Source organism: Aptenodytes patagonicus, chromosome Z, assembly GCF_965638725.1.
Source record: "Aptenodytes patagonicus chromosome Z, bAptPat1.pri.cur, whole genome shotgun sequence".
In the NCBI taxonomy this organism is placed as follows: Eukaryota; Metazoa; Chordata; class Aves; order Sphenisciformes; family Spheniscidae; genus Aptenodytes; species Aptenodytes patagonicus.
The window spans coordinates 46,298,799-46,315,168 of NC_134982.1; the positions used below are offsets into that span (position 1 = coordinate 46,298,799).

General features: G+C 40.0%; 1 protein-coding gene across 1 annotated transcript in view; it reads right to left on the reverse strand.

The window, feature by feature from the left end:
* Positions 1 to 1,359: 1,359 nt before the first annotated feature.
* GOLM1 (golgi membrane protein 1) overlaps positions 1,360 to 16,370 on the reverse strand; it is a 42,140-nt gene continuing 27,129 nt past the window's right edge. The window contains exons 8-12 of the mRNA XM_076362522.1: positions 11,806 to 11,944; positions 8,173 to 8,302; positions 6,601 to 6,885; positions 4,370 to 4,477; positions 1,360 to 4,027 (exon numbers count right to left, since the gene is read on the reverse strand). Of these exons, the coding sequence (XP_076218637.1) occupies positions 3,975 to 4,027; positions 4,370 to 4,477; positions 6,601 to 6,885; positions 8,173 to 8,302; positions 11,806 to 11,944 (715 nt within the window). The 3' untranslated portion in view covers positions 1,360 to 3,974. The remainder of the gene's footprint in view (positions 4,028 to 4,369; positions 4,478 to 6,600; positions 6,886 to 8,172; positions 8,303 to 11,805; positions 11,945 to 16,370) is intronic.

A 16,370-nucleotide genomic window follows, 5' to 3' on the forward strand; every position in this document is an offset into this window, starting at 1 on the left:
GTAGAAAGACTGGGTTCTCTTCTTGCCAAGTCCTGTAAGCTAAAACAATCTTTATAGAAATTAAGAGCAGATGAAAACTCGTCATTTAGCTCCCACCGCACTGAATTTTGTTTTACTGAAGTAAGTCAGTTGTCTAGGAGGTATTTTGTCTCAAATGTAGAAGTCCTTGAAGACAGTGAGAAATGGAGTAAGTTATTTCTAGTTGCAGTTTGTTGCTTTGTCTTTATTCTTCCTGGTACTGGAGAATCTGCGTAGCTAACGCAGGAACACAAGACATGAGGAATGTGTTTTAACTACTCTGCAACTTCATTTCAATCCTGTGATTACTTTGCGTTGCAAAGGAGAGATTGCTAATTTGTTCCATTGCTCGGTCAGCTCTTGCATGACCTTCATTCTCTTGCTTGGACTGCAATGCTGCCGCTGGATCCTACTGCGTTCTGTAATGGTTGATATAGGTAGAAATCCCAAACAGGAGGAGCCCTAAACCTACCCTTTCCTTCCTGGAACAGTTCTTCCTCCTGTGCTTCCAGAGGTGAAATAAGAGGTAAGCTGTTGTGCTGAGCAACCTTCTGCTACAAGAGGGTAAAAAAAAGTTAAAAAAGCTGACTTGCTCTTCGCTAAACCATACTGCTAAGTCTTAACCTGGGCCATAAAAGCAAATCCTCCAGGTTTGACTGTGTTAAACAGGACAGTGCTTCATTTTGGTGCAAAATGGCTTCCTCCATAGCGATGAGCTTGTAACTCCCTCTTGACCGTGCAAGAAATTTTTTGTGTTTCTCCTAACATATGGTTTGTACTGTGGAGTAATACCACTTCAACCCCATCACCTAAGCAGCAGCACTGCTGAGCTAGAGCTGGAAAACAATGAAGAAACTCTGAAGCGGAACACCCACTTGTCTACCAGCAATGTTGCACCTTCTTGAAGTAAGCAGGAGTACTGCCCTGAAGGCATGTTTTTCCTGAGTTCTCTGCCAAGGAGGCTGCATACCATTTTACATGTTTCCTTATTGTCATGATTAATACACTTGCATGCTTCTGTATCGTTGCCAAAGGAATGAAAATCCTGGAAAATGCAGTTGTAAAGATGGCAAACTGGTTCTAGTGCAGGGCACTGAGAATTTATCTGACTTTTGCTACTGCCTTGTGAACAGTCACAAAAATCTTTCCTGTCTTAAAAATCTTGAACCACATGACAGTAGCTCAAGGACAGCCTTCAGTATTTCTCCAAAGGAGGCAGCAAGTAAAAGAGAAACCAAGTTCCACATCATTTATAGAACTAAGAAAACAGGAATGATCATCTTTCCCATTTTCATTAACATTAGAAGTGGATGAACTGTACAGAATAAGGTGACTACACAGTAGAGAAGATTATTTTTATTTTAAAATGCTTATCTAAAATGGATCAGGCTTCGTTTTTAAAAAACCATCAAGGACAAGTGTTAATTTAACCCCGAGATGATTATAGCAAAGAAGCTTTCCCTGCCTCATGCAACTAAAAATTCTAGTGATAGACAACACTACATAAACCACAGTTCCAAATGAATCTCTTCTTTTGTTCAGCTGAAAGTCCTTTAATTTTAAAATTCTGTATAGTAGACATATACGCTCCTCGTCTACTAGACATCTACCACCCTAATTATATTCCTGTAGCACTTTAAGCCATTGAGAATATGATTGTATTCCTTTATGCTTTTGAACATTGCTCTTACGCAGGTTTTCAGACCCCCTACTGTCAGAGGTGTAGCAAGTGTGCTTTGTACAAAGGTGGTCTTCTTTATGGAGAGGACAACAGCTAGCTGGCTAGGAAGAAGCCCAGTCAGGTTTGGGTACTGTACAGAAATACAGCCAAAACAACTTGTTTTAAAATAATTCTCTGGCAATATATTAATTACCTTAAGGATTTTGGTTTGTTTGTTTCGGATTTTAGCAGTTTCAAGTTAAAGCTGTTCATTCAACTTGAATACCGTGTTTCACTGTACATTTTATACCGTTAGAGTATACACACTCTTTAACAATCACTATTAAATTCCTGATTAACTTCATCTCAGCTATATAATTGTTTACAGAGTAAGTCCTAAGAAAATGCCCCTTTTACTCAGAATATGTGTAAACATTTTGATGCTAAAACATGCCATTATTTGCAAAAAATAACTTAATAGCCCAAGTTTCCCAATATTTGTCAGCTGGAAGAGATGCTCATGCCTCCTTTTCTCTCCTGCTTAGAAGCATTTGTTTTCCCTGCTGTATTGACTGCAGTAGCCCAGACCAGTGAAGTCTGACTTAAATGGTGAAAAAAACAGAGTAACCAAGAACGCGGTAATGGAAGCTAGTGGGTTTTTTTAGAAGAATTCAAGTTACTGTGGCAAGTCTATCAGTGAATTGTTTACGCATTGAGACTTAATAGGCACCATTTGACTTGAGTTCTGCCTTTCACTCAAGGACAACTAACACTCTTCATACACAAAAGAACCAACCTTCCACTCGTATATTTAGGCATCTTAAGGTACAGGCATTGTAAACTAGTACACTGAGGAAGGACACACCACAAAAGTAAGTAGTTACAAAATGAAGTGCATTCAGAGGAAGCCAAGATAAATTTGTATTTTCTTAAATGGAATTGCTGGTTGGGAAGTTAGTCATGTCTGTCTGCTCCCATGCTGTCTCGACAGAGGTTGGTTCATACTCACAGAGATTGCTCCATACACAGGTGTCAGTCCTGAGAACAGACACAAACACAATCTTCAAAACAGCTGGGTACACACAGTGCAGGCTGGATTGCAGTAAGGGTGCCTTAGTGGTAGTAGAGGGTATTTCTAGGTTATTGCAAGTAAACTAGTTTCTAGTTTACATTCAACAAGTTACAGAAAAGACAAAGACTGCAGAACATTAACAGTGCCAACATTGGGCATAACGTAGGACTTCACAACAACTACAGCTTCACCTGTGGGAGACATTGAGATGTCTGGTAAATGCATAGTCTGGTTTACCGTCTTCAGAAGTCCGGCAGAGAAGATTAGTCACTTTGAACAGCTGAGACTGCTGTTCCACAAGGCAAGCATTTGTCTTTCTGCTTTTTAACAGAAGATAGTGGCTGGGTGGAGTAAAGGGTAGTCGTAGCACACCATTTCAGATGGCTTCCATCATAAAAAGTTCAGGAGTTTGAATTTTTACACTCTGAACTTGTGCAAGTTAGTGGTAACTGAACTATACCGTAGTACTGATCTTGTCAACAGGGGTCCAACAAAGCTTACAGAAAAATCTTCCTGCTAATCTCTTAATGAGAAGACGCTATTGTCAGAATCCTTTTTTTTTTTTAACCTAAAAGCCAGGAATACAACCAGGACAGTGTTTCAGCCTGTTACAGATAGTATAAGCTAGCCATTTCATTTAGGAGGCCCAGGCAAATGTATCATACTGCATAATATCTGAGGACTATAATCATACTTTCTTACTCTACATGGCAGTAAAAAGGTGCCAGAATAGGCACAAGGGTAGACTGCAGCATGGGCCATTTTTCATCCTTCCCATGTTTTGTCAAGTTAGCTCCTCTTAAAACTAGGCTGGGGATTTGTCTACTGCATTGCTCAGGGGAGAGATCCATCCTTGGCAGAGGACTCTCATCTACGACCAATCCACACATACTGTTATTGTAGTATGACCATACGAGTTAGCTGACTTCAAAGTTACTACACTTACTGCTAGCTGGTTTCAATTTTATAATCGGTAGGAAGGAAAGAGTCATTGGAGAGCTCAAGATGCTTTAAAACAAGCCTCCAGAGATTTAAGATTAATTTTTTCACCACTGAAACAGTATGAAAACTTCACAAGAAACTACTACTTCATCTGGGCTCTTATTGAAGCCTTGAGAAGATGATAATCAAAACATTCTCGGATCACTTTGCTCTCATCATTGCTGCGTTTATATGAAGAGGTGACTAAGTTGCATCGTGAACCTCCTTTGCTCACAACCTCTCTCATTCTTCACCTTGCTCAGATAAGTGGTTCTTCGTATCTTCAGGGTTTCGAACTAATTAAGGAAAAAAGAAAAAGGTACAGAAGTCTCTTTAAGAGGCAGAAGTGATAGTTCTTCATCTAGAAAACAATCTAGAGCACAGCAGGAGAAATTTTGAAAGGACTGTTATGTACTGTATAGTATAGTAAAGCTACAGATACTGTCCCTCCCCACCACATGTTAAACAGTAGCTTCAGTAATGCTACAGAGAAAATAGGTCACACTGCCAACATGAGGGAAAGCTCAAAGAACAAACAGAAATTATCTAGCTATATCTGCCACAGGATACCATTCAAAGTATCATCTTACAATTTTCAGCATGTGGTACTTAGGTTAAAACTTTTTTTTCTTTTTTACCATTTTCAATCCCTGCAAGTGCTGCTTGCTTGTCTGTTTCTGATTCAGCTTCATTCTCATCTAAATTGTAATCAACGTCCTGGTTCAGTGCTTCGTGTTCCTGTTTGCCTGGAAAAATGTTAAATTAATTAGTTTTATGCTATACCATAAGGTCATCTGCACAAGAAACAGTTACTGTAACAATCTTCCACAGAATTTACTCTGCTGCTGAATGAATTGCTGTTTAGAGTAGGTTTTCATATTATTTTTCCTTTTGAACTGTTAAATTTCAGAGCAGCTTTTGCTGTAAATCTTGTCCAAAGAACTAGATAAAAGACAGAATATTTTCAGATTTGGAAAGTGTAATAAAATTCAGTCAGCACTCAGATGGACAGAAAGGAAAAGCATTAAACAACTTCAGAATTCATTAAAGGACAGCCTAAGGGAGAGTAAAACCTGAAGCCAATGCTGAAAACTTGACTGTGGTGTTACTTTTAAATGTATTACCACCATCACTAAAATCTATCTTGGCTTCTCCCCTTCTGGTTTTAGTTTGTCCACCAAGCAGAAAGCTGTGAATATAGCATTTTTTTAAAAAAAAAAAAAAAGGAAAAAAAAAAAGTATTTTATGATGTGCTAACTTGACACAAAAGTGCTTTTCTGTAAAAGATTTTTCTTCACCCAATCATTAATTCATCTCAAGCAACTTTTATTGACTATCTCAAGATTTCTTTATGTGGAGAGCTCAGAAGTAAATGGAAACGCTATTTCTGATTGCCAGACTACTACCCTTATTTTTCAATTAAGCAGCCAAAAAAATTGTAATGGCACAGAGGTATAAGCATACCCCAGTTAAGAGAGACCGGAGTCTCTGGTTCTGAATGTTCTCAAGCCAAGCCCTCTAATTAGTAACTGGCTTAGAAACAGGCTTGAAAATTTTTAGCCTTAAGTTGTTCACGTTCAGACCACCACATCAAATAGATTTTTAGAGTTACAGACCTAAAGTTCTCAAACTTTTGAAAGAACCTTTATTGAAAGAGAGAGGATGCTCAGAGAACGTAGAAGAAATCTTTTTCTACCTTGGGTTCCTTTGGCTACAAGGAACCTATGCAGTAAGGTATGGTATGTTTGTTGAACAATCAAGCCTGAAGAACATCCTGCTAGTCTTTCTAGCTCACAGAAACTCTGACCTTTCACAGGCTACATGGCAGAGTTTTCTCTTGCACTAATTGTTGGATGATTTTTTTACCTAATCTGTCTGCTACTTATTTCTGTTAAAATGGAAGCAGTTTAGGTGAGCTACGTATTCGCATCTCTTTGGGGGACAGCCTGCTCTGGCCAGCATCTTTTTGGGGCAGTTGAAAAAAATACTACTTTAGCAATGCAGATGAGATTATTTATCCCTGCCAAGTTATCAACGGTGTTAATTTAACATCATTACTTATGATTCTATGAATGTGTTTACTAGAAAAGCATAAACAGCTTTTTTTGTGGGCATCAATTCCTGCTCTGACTGCCATAAGGCTTCCTCTTGATTACTCTGTCTGGGCTACTGGGTCCGCCTGAGACCGAGTTCCTCAAGACAGACAGAGGCATGTCTAGATTCTGGTCAGGTTTAGACACAATGTCAAAACTCTCATGCTCGGTGCTGTGGAGACACATGGTTCAGCGTCACATGTGGTAGATGCCACAAATTGGCACCTTTACAACATCTGATCTGCAGTTTTGCAGACTCACAATAATAAACTTCAGATACCTGAAGTCTTAGGTTGAGTTTTATTCATGCTAGCTTATTTTGAAATAGGGATAGCTAGCATTTACACAGTGACGCTATAAAAAGACTATCTGCAAAACGTCAATATGTAGTCTCTCTCTACTCATCAATGCTTTGGATGGTTAACGTCTCATCCTTTTCAAATGCATCATACTCTTATAAAGCCTCAACGCCAAAAATTTTCGGGGCTAATTTCCCCAAATGCCTTGTGCAGCCGATGGAGAGAGAGACAGTAAGGCTGCTATGGTGATGCAGAAGAACCCAGCCTGGTAGCTCCGTGTTGCACAAACAGAAGCCTCCATCTTTACCCACTGCCTGTAGATGACTGCTAGGGACTGACTAACCTTTACATCTCGCACTAACCTTTATGAAACCTTATACTAAGTCTGGCCAGCTACCACCACTGTTCCAGAAATCACGCCCTATTCCACACTTTCATTTCTTTACTGTTCTTAACAATACATGACATGCTACCAACCAGCCTTTCCAGGGGGCAAGTCATCCTGCTTAGCATCGTAATTCAGGAGTTGCTCCCTCTCAATTTCCTCACTGGCAGCCTGCTCTGCTGCCGGCTGTAACACATCTTGCCCTGCTACACGTTTTTCATCTTCAGATGGATTCAGCTCCTTCTCTGACTTGGGCAGCATCTCCTCATGACCTGCAGCAGCCTTGAGTGAATCCTGTGGGGCTTTCAGTTCACTAGAAAGCTTCTCTTCTGCCTTAGGCTCCTGTTTTCTGATGTCAGCTAGGCTGTTCATTCTTTCTGTAAACAATAAAAATTATTCTGAATAAGAAACCTAATGCCTTTCAGTGGCGGCACAAGTTAAAAACCTTTAATAAATACTGCTTTATCTTTCTCATTCCATTTTTGATTTTCCTCTGAAAGAATATCTTTCAACCACATCAGTTCCAAAGAGAGAGACAAAGATGACACCCATGTTTTTCCTACTGGGAACAGCTAAAGGATGAGACTTGTAGAGTCTACTGTGGCATTGTTTACTGTAACAGAGTCATGCTTCTACCTACTTAAAATTTTGGTATGTGCAGTTAATAAATTGGGCAGGTGAAACAGAGCAGTTTAAATAAAAATTGTAGTGTGCTATGCAAGCATCAGGTTTCTTTGTGTTACAGTTCATTACTAACAATAAAACTGATTTGATGTTCAAAAGTAGCTCAGGACAAAGCAGTCACATGGGCAGATTTGCAAGTAAATCAAGGCTGTTCTTATTTTTAAATATGAAGAGGAAGTGCAGGAGGGCTATTACTTTTGGCAGACATTACCATATCTTTTTTTCCCCTGTGTATCTGCATTTTTAACTACAAAAATCACAATAAAATTTGCCCGAATAAACTATATATAGATGTTGTCTTCAATCGCTAGCTCTCTAAAATAAGAGTTGCATACTCCTAAGATTGTAATTTAAGATAGCATGTAAGAATAATTAAATAGGAAATTGAATTTCTATCAGTCACACACAGTGCTATGCGAGACTGACACACTAGGATACATCCATTCACATTAACAGTTTCTGAGAGTTCAGTGCCAAAAGCAACCATTAGGTTAACTAATCTGATCCCCTGTGTATCATTTCCCTTACTTGCATTTTGCTTAGTGACAACACATGGGAAGCATGGATGTGTGTTTGTTTAAAGCCTAACTTTCAGCTATTCCGTAGGATGGTGCAGCAGGCTAGATGTGTCAAACTTACTAAAAAAGCAAATTTTAAACATGCTTGAAAATCCTTGCTTCCAAAAGCAGGATATTTTCCTCGATATTAAATGAGGAATAGGACTCCAGAATCATACATATTTGTATTTTCATTTACATGCAACATGTCAATTACAACAAAACTGAACCAGTAGAAATGCTAGTAATAAAAATGCTTGAATAGATATTACACCTCTCCACAGCTGGAAAATTGATTGTAGTTCAGTCTACTGGTGTCACTTTTTCCATCTTAATCTTGTGTACAAAAATGTTTTTTAAATGTTCAATTAAATTACAAATGTTCTTAACCTGTCGCTAGTAAGATAGTGATTTCCAGCTCACCTTTAGCCTGCAGCAAGTCTATCTTTTTTACTGTAGGTACTGCTTTAGGTACATCTTCATTGTGTTTCTGCTGTTCCAAGTCAGCCTGCTTGAACTCGGTTTGCTTCAAGGCTGGCAGTTGAGTATTAACCTATAAAGTGAATGTACACAGATAAACATTGGTCTGCATAACTACTCCTGGATTTGGAAAGGGAAGTGGAAGTTAGGTAAGAAAAGTAGGGGAAAAAATCCTAAAACACTCGGACGTATTTGGACTGAAATTTTTATCAGTGATGGAATTACCGTACAATCTTGAATATGCAGTGATGTTTCTATATAACAGCACAACACATCGGGAGAATTTAACACACCTTCTTTAATCTAATTGCAGCTAACCGTGAGGTTACTGTTCTTGGTTAGTGTTTCACAAGAAACACCTGTTGTTCTCTGAGGGTCACAGAACTGTAACACCACACATTTCTCCACTGTTGCTCTGTTACCATGTCAGGGTCAGCAGAGCGAAAAAACAGATGGCATTAACTACCGTTAGTAATCGACAGGGACAGGTAAACTGAGTTTGGGCATAATAAGACTTCAATTAAGCAAGCCTGTACAGAGCTGGTCTAAAACTATGTTGAATGCAGGATTAAGAGAAGAAAAACGTATATCAACCAACTAGACAGCAGTATCTGTTTAGCGTGATGGAGCTTATTTAAGAATGTATTAAATACTGGTACTAGACTGCTCTCAGCATCTGACCCATCTGACATGCTTAAAGATTAATGGCTAAGATGTACACCACCTTGAAGATCTTCCAATTTAGCAATAAAAATTCTATGTACAACTTTTACTCGTATTAGCATTTAACTGGCTGAGAGCTATGATGTCAATTCAGTTCACACAAACACTGAACATGAAATGTGCCTGGAGCTCGTGCTCTGCTGTACCAGCTTTGGTGCAAAAAAAACAGACTGTAATGAAACCGTTTGTTCTATGGGGATTTTTTTTTTGTTGGGTTTTTGCTTTGTTTATAAAAATCAGAAGACGCAGAGAAAGAACAAGCATACAGACATTTAGAGACATAAACCTTTTTATACCTGGTACTATACAAATGAATAGGAAACCTTATGGTATAGAAAGTCATACAGTCAACAGAAAGTTTTCTGTTACGATTGTTGATAAGACTAGCTACCTGTTGTTCTCAGCAGGTCAATAAAACACTAGGTTGTCAAGTGTTCACACAGTCATTCAGAAAAAAGTGGTTAAAGAAAGAAGTGGTTAAATAACCGAGAAGCCAAAGCTGTAGAGGATTTGTAGGATAGGATTACTTGGCTGTTGTGAAAATGTTTTAAGCTCAGTCAAAACCAGGCAGAACTACGGACCTTGTTGGGTCAATACCATGAAGTCTAACATCAACAACAAATAATCTAACATTAACTCTTATGAAAGCTTGAGAAGCAAGACCACAGAATATTTGGTTATTGCACTAAGGATATTCAGAACTCCATCTTCCTTCAGTCAATAAAACAAAAATGCTGTATTTAAAAATGCTTCTGTTTTATAAATAATTCAGCCTCTTGAGGTCACTCTCTACAGTAGAAATAATCCGAAGCTGAACGTAAGACCATTTTTCACTTTATGCTGGGCATGAATTGTTCTGTAAAATTACTGAGCCTGCACTTAATAGCAAGAAATTACCTCTTAATTAAACATGCAAAAGCCCTTAACTTATCATAAATTTCTAGCTCAGTAATTTTTAATGATGGTGTCAAATAAATTAAAAAGGACGTACACTGAAAATTTTTTAAGTTGAGATGGTTAGATAAAAAGATAATAATTGGAACATGTTGTATATTCCTCGACCGAGAAGTATACATCATTCCTTAAAATACAGAGCTGTAAGAAAAACTGTATATTTATTAAGCAACCAACACTCCCGTTTTCTTTCTCTGTTTTACTTTAACTCTGACCTTTCCATTACAAAAGCATGTACATCTTACAAACAGGAATTATTCCAGCTAAAAACGCTGGCTAAAGACGTTCATAGATTTCCTCAGGGTCACCTTGCACTAATGATAAATAACTTAGCTTCTGTACAAGCAAAGAGTTGCACTCCTTGGGCAAACAAACAACTGAGAAGGTTACAGCTTGACGTAAGAAACACTGTCACAGATACTAGGGAACACAAGCAGACAAAATTTATTTAGGCTGTAGCTGTATTAGTGGTTATCTCATCTGGGATCATCCCATCTATAGATTAAAAGGAGAACAGATAACCTGCCCTGCCTAACCTGCTGCCTACTTTGAGTTAAGATTGCCTCGAGCTATGGGACTTGTTGCAGGAGACTGAAAGTGTCCTGCAGAGGGGCTTCAGCCAAACTCCTCGGGCTCCTTCTGGGATGATTTCCCTTCCAAACTAGAAATGGGGAAAAAAAAAACCACAACCAAACCCCACAACAAACAAACAAACAAAAGCATCTGGTACAAGTAATGTAAATGAAAATCTGCTGCAAAGCAACACTAGAAATTGAATTGAGCACCTCTCTAGTACAGTCTTCCCCACGTCAACTTTCCAAATAGTATTTTACATCTTGACATTAAACAAGATATATTTGTTTGACCGACAAATGTATCATCTCCAGATGATGGGCTTTTTACTTACTACTATATATTTACTATTACTAGTGTTACTTTTTATTTACTACTTTGACACTGTTGATAAAAAATATTGACAAACAAGAGCTTTCACTTTTTTTTTTTTGAAAGGGATAACTGGCTAGCATTTCCTGTCTCTAATGCTTCATTCGCCTTGCAGGTCTTATACAATGCAGGTTCCCAGGATAAAAGGTCACAAACTTGGCAGTTCTCTCTCCCACCATTTTACATAAAGGACTGGACACAGACTGGAACCATTACCTGAACACCTAGGGGTCTCTGGGCAGATGTTTCAGCCATTTTCTCCCACCCATTTCCAGCTTTTTGCAAAATCCAGCTTCAACCCTCATTGCTTTACCCTTTCCACTTCTGAAGTCTTCAAATTGTTTCTTCTAGTAGCCTTTTCCTAGCCAAAGAGAAAAGGGCACATACCACCAAGCCCGCACTGCCTTTGCAATGAGAGTTGGCCACCCAGGTATGGGGGAAAGGCCCCATTGCAATCACATGTGAAAAATGTAACTTCTGTAACTGGTGCTCACAGGCCTGAAGAAAAGGCTACTTCAGTACACAGAAATAAATTAGTTGCCTTCTCGCCCAGGAGCTTCATTGCATGTTTCCAGGGCCATCTGTATCAAGCTTAACCAACCAAGTCCTATCCCTGACCAAATCCTGCTTCACTGAAGAAGCATCAGTAATTCACATGCCAAGACAATAGGATGATCTGAAATGTCCTTTTCTCAGGATTTCCTCCTGCCCTCTGTACCCCAGGAAGAAAGAGTCTCAGAAACACAGTGATTTGGAGTCTCCTGCAGGACCTCTGCCTTGTTCTGTCCTTGGAATCACTCCATTTCCCATAGATCAGAAACATTCAACAAATGTGAAGGAAAGCAGTGCAAAACTTAATGAGCTGGGCTAATGTTGGTTAGAGATAGTAGAAAGGTGAAAAACCCCTTAAAAATTACAAAGAAAAAGATTCTTAAGAATTGACCCAAACCATACCTGGCTATTTTTTTTTGAATCTTCTGAGAAGTCTTTGTTTTCTTTGATTTGTGGTACATCACTACCCTTTTTTGTAAGTTCATCTATCCTTTCTTCACATTGTTCTTTTAATTCTTTCATCTGGTTGATGCACTGTGACCTGGAGAAAATATGAACAAGTGAGCAGTTGTTAACTTTCATCCACACTCTTCTAAAATGTTCTTTTGTAAAATGATTTATTCCTTTTTTTTTTTCCATTTTATTATTATCTTAGTTCCATTATCTGTGCTTACATTTGAGAAGTCAGTAGGAAAAAATGGGGTGTTCACCTAAGTCCTAAGCACAAACTCATGGTGCGAGCCGTCCAAGTTCTACTAGAAGAAATTAATTTAAACTGCTTTTGTTAGACCAGCTCTACAAGCTACATGCATTTTCTTGTCTTTCGCTAACCAGTCAGTTTCAGTTACATCACAATCAACTTTGATCCCTGAAGCACTTCTAGTATGATAACAGAAATGCGTATTTGGATTTTAGCTAGGAAGAGGAAACAGCAAGGTACTAATTGAAATAAAATACAGGTGTAAGCTACTGCTAGCGAACTGAACACCCTTTCTTAGTATTTGACCAAAGTGCAGTGCTGCAAGACATAACAAAACATATGTTACAGAAATGGAGTTCATCAGTAGCTATTTTAAGTTCCAAAAGGAGTATTTCCTAAAGATGCAAGCGTTGTGTATCTTTTATATACTTTTAATAGTTACACAGTGCCATTAGTGCCTTAACCGTCGTGACACCAGGGGTCTTCTGCTTGCAGTTCTGTAGCCTGCCTTTCCCTCACAGCTCCGTAAGCTCTAGATAAGCCCCAGGCTGTTGCAGCAGTGTTTTTCCTGAAGCTGCCAGGGCAGTGTTTTCCCCTTTTGTGGCTGCGCTGAGGATCCTGTGCAAGCCCCAGGAGTGTTGTCAAGCTGGGTTTCTCATGCGACGTGACTGCCAGCAGGGCAAGATCACCCTTTCTCCCCCACTCTCTTCATAACCCGTTTTGTAACTTTTGGTTTATATTAGTGGAAGAACAAGACCTAGCGAGTAACAAGGCAGATAAGCATTACCCCATAACGCACATGCAGAAGGCTTAGAAACCAGTCATCATACAACCCCAAGTATGATTTGATCCCACCGTGAACAGGAACAAGCAAGAGTGGGTTTGAGTGGATCCTGATGAGAAGTGCATCATGCCAGAGGAAAATGTGAACAATCAGCAGCAGCAGCACCCACTGCATTGGAGAGCATGGCCAAAGAAGAGGCTTGGCTGGGGACCACTCTGCTTCTCTTCCCTGCTGGCCCCAGCAGCAGAGGAGTTTGTTGGGGTTTTTTAAACCCTTTTTTCCTTTCTCTCTCTCCCCTTCGTTTTTTTCCACTCTAAGGTAACTTTCTCTCTCTCCCCCCTTTAGTTTTTTCCTCTTAAGGTAACTTTGAGTTCAATGTATACCATCAGCTACAGACCCTGCAAACGCATCTTTCTGCATGTAAAACCTCTCTGTGGACAACATCATGGTCAACATACTGCACATTTTACCTCCTCCTCACTAAGACAGAAGGGGGATGAATTTCTGGGCCTGGCTCTGGCAGACTGTCAATACCCCCGGTGTAACAGCAGCTGGTTCAGACAGGCCTGTTCCAGTTCCTCAAGTTGCAAATAAGCCACTACCTAATCCAGAGGAATTCTCAGGGCACGTGCTACAACAGCAAGTCACTCGTTTTTATTGTGCTTTTATCCTTCTCCACACACACCCCCTTTTAAAAGCAAAAAATCTGTTCTATAGTTCATACCCAGAAAGGAAGAGGAGTGGTAGACAGATATGCTATGAACTGGCAAATTTAATAATTACCTTTATGAACTGACAAATTAATTACCTTTATTACTGTTTCTTCTTGACTAGGCATTGTCCTAAAGTCTGATTTTGCTAATGCTTATACATGGAAGAGTCATCAAAATAGGTAGTGCTTCGTAAGTCGGTGAACATCAGAGATAATAAAACAACGTAGGCTTGAGTTACGCACACATTCACTAATTTCTAGGAAATAAAAGGACATCAGAATTGCCTGCACCTCAGTTTGCAAGCTTGAGAAAGATGCAGTATACAGACAACCCGAAGTTAGAGATAGAGCAACCTTGCATAAATGCTCTTTCATACCACACTGCACATGAAAATAAAGTTCATTTAACATCTGTGAAAAATCCTCGTAATTTTTAATTATCTGCAAAGGAATCCCTTCTTGTAAAAGGAATTTCTGGAGATTTGAATACTCTACTTATGGATACAACAACTTCTGAAGCACAAGAACAGCACTGGTTTCTCCACCTCACCCTATCGACATGACATACTTCAAATGTGCAAAACCAGTGCTCTTAAATTCAGTCTCTGTAGCCTGTTTTCTCTTTCACAAGATTAGAGAGAGTTAGTTTCTGTGATAAAGAGCTCACCAGTGCACACACAAAGGAGCCCAAGTAATACCTTCCCCAGCTGCTCCCAGGCCCATCACAGGAGCCATCAGCCCATCCAAGGCCTACCTCCATGAGCACAAAGGAGCACAGAGGCACAAGGGCAGCAGGAGCCTCAATTATGGACCCAGAAGAAGGGACACCCATCCAGACCACCCCACAGCCCCAGGGCTATCTCAGGTGAGCCTCAGCCCTCGTGTCCAGGTGTGAAATCCATCAAGATGAGTCAACAGAACCAAGGTGTTTCCTGCCCAGGGTGGGGGACACATTATGGGATGCAGGGGTAGAGCATGTCAGGATTGCACAAACCTTATTATGGGACCAAAGGCAGGGAAAGGGATGGATCTCCGGTAGGAACAAGCATGAGAAAAGAGAGACATAAGGGGATAAACAAAATCGGTCACATGTAAACACATTTCTGGTCCATGTGCTTGTCTGGCTTTGCCCTACACTTGATCAGCAGCCTGTCCCATTTCTTATTAAATGCCTTTTTAACTCTCTCCTGGGTGAGGGACTCTCTGTTCAGCCTGTGTATGTGTGTGCACAGGGGCGTGAGGCAGCAGCTGGAGTCAACCTGGGGTGGGAGGGCTGTGCGTGGGTGATGCAGGGACTGGTGCCAGTCAGTACGTATGTACACAAGCACGTTTTGCACTAGCGAACCTCCACCCTCAGGGGAGCAGGATGAGGCTACTGGTGGTGTTCATGCCCGTGTGAGTGCTTCGTGTGTCCATGTTAACCTGTGTACCTGGCCACGTACAGGCATGCTCTGTGTGCATGGGAACGCGTGTGCAGCCTCTCCCCTCCCAGGCTGCTGGATTTGCTGCCTCCGGCCCCACCGTGAGAAACAGAGCACCTTTGTCCTCCAGGAGCATGTATCATCAGCTCCTTTCATCCCTGCCAAAAGAGATTACTCGTGCACTCACACTCTTACACTTGTCAGGGTTGCAAATACCAAACTAATTATCAGACTTTTTACAGGTAGCAAAATTTCCAAAGAAGCAGCTACGTAACAAACAAAGCTCCTAGGAATCAAAATGCATCTGAATATTGAAATACCTTCAAAAGATCAGTCCAGAGGCTTCTGTTTCTCTCTGGTTGCTGCAGGGGAGAAGGGTCAGTGCTGCCAGTCAGCCTTTGCTGAACAAGCTCTACTGCAAGCAAACAGCACTGGGCACAGTGTGCACCAAGGGTATCTCGGTAAGTTGATTGCTGAGGGATGTGCACTCCTTTTGCACACAATACCAGTAAGCTCACATAACTCCTGCTGACTTCTGTATGGAAAACACTAAGCTTGCTCAAAATAAAAAAAAAGGTAAGATGAAACTTCAAGACTTGGGCATGAGAAAAACCAATGATTTTTGTGCCTTCTAAGTTAACAAATTTTGTTCTTACGCATTCCACACACACAACCGATTTTATCACTGTCTTCTACAGTGCAATATCCGATTGTTTAAAAAGAGTGACTTACAATGTGTCCATTTAAAAAAAGGCATTTGACTTCTGTCATCTTTTTATAACGTTTTCAATTATACAATAATACTCTCTCTTCATTTTTCCACTGCGCAAAGTGTACTTGATACATAAGGTGCGAAACCTTCATCCACCCAACTCCAAGTCAAAGGAAGAAACACTGGCATAGCACAAAAGCAGGTCTAACACCCCCTCCTGCCAAGGCCTACTAAAGATGAACAGAGAGGCAACACGTTGGTTTACTCCTAATACTGAGGGGAGGAGGGAAGACAGATTAAAAGTAACATTTTGAGTCTTTCTAATAATACTTGTTTTTCTAGGCCCATAATCACATTGGAAAAAGGTTGGTTGTAAGCATTTAAAATGACAGTATTACATAAGTATTTAGTAATAGCAAAGAGGACTGTATGCAACCAAGTACAATCAGATGTATGTTTCTACAACTACCAAAACGCAATGCAAAGTTAGTAATGTAACTTACTACAACAATGAAATTTTAACGTTCCAACATCCCCCCTAAAGGTACACAACAAGCAACACTTAAAACATACATTTATATATGTTCCTGCTAGAATTGTGTGAATGCTACAGGGTGCCCAAGCTATAAAGCATTCCA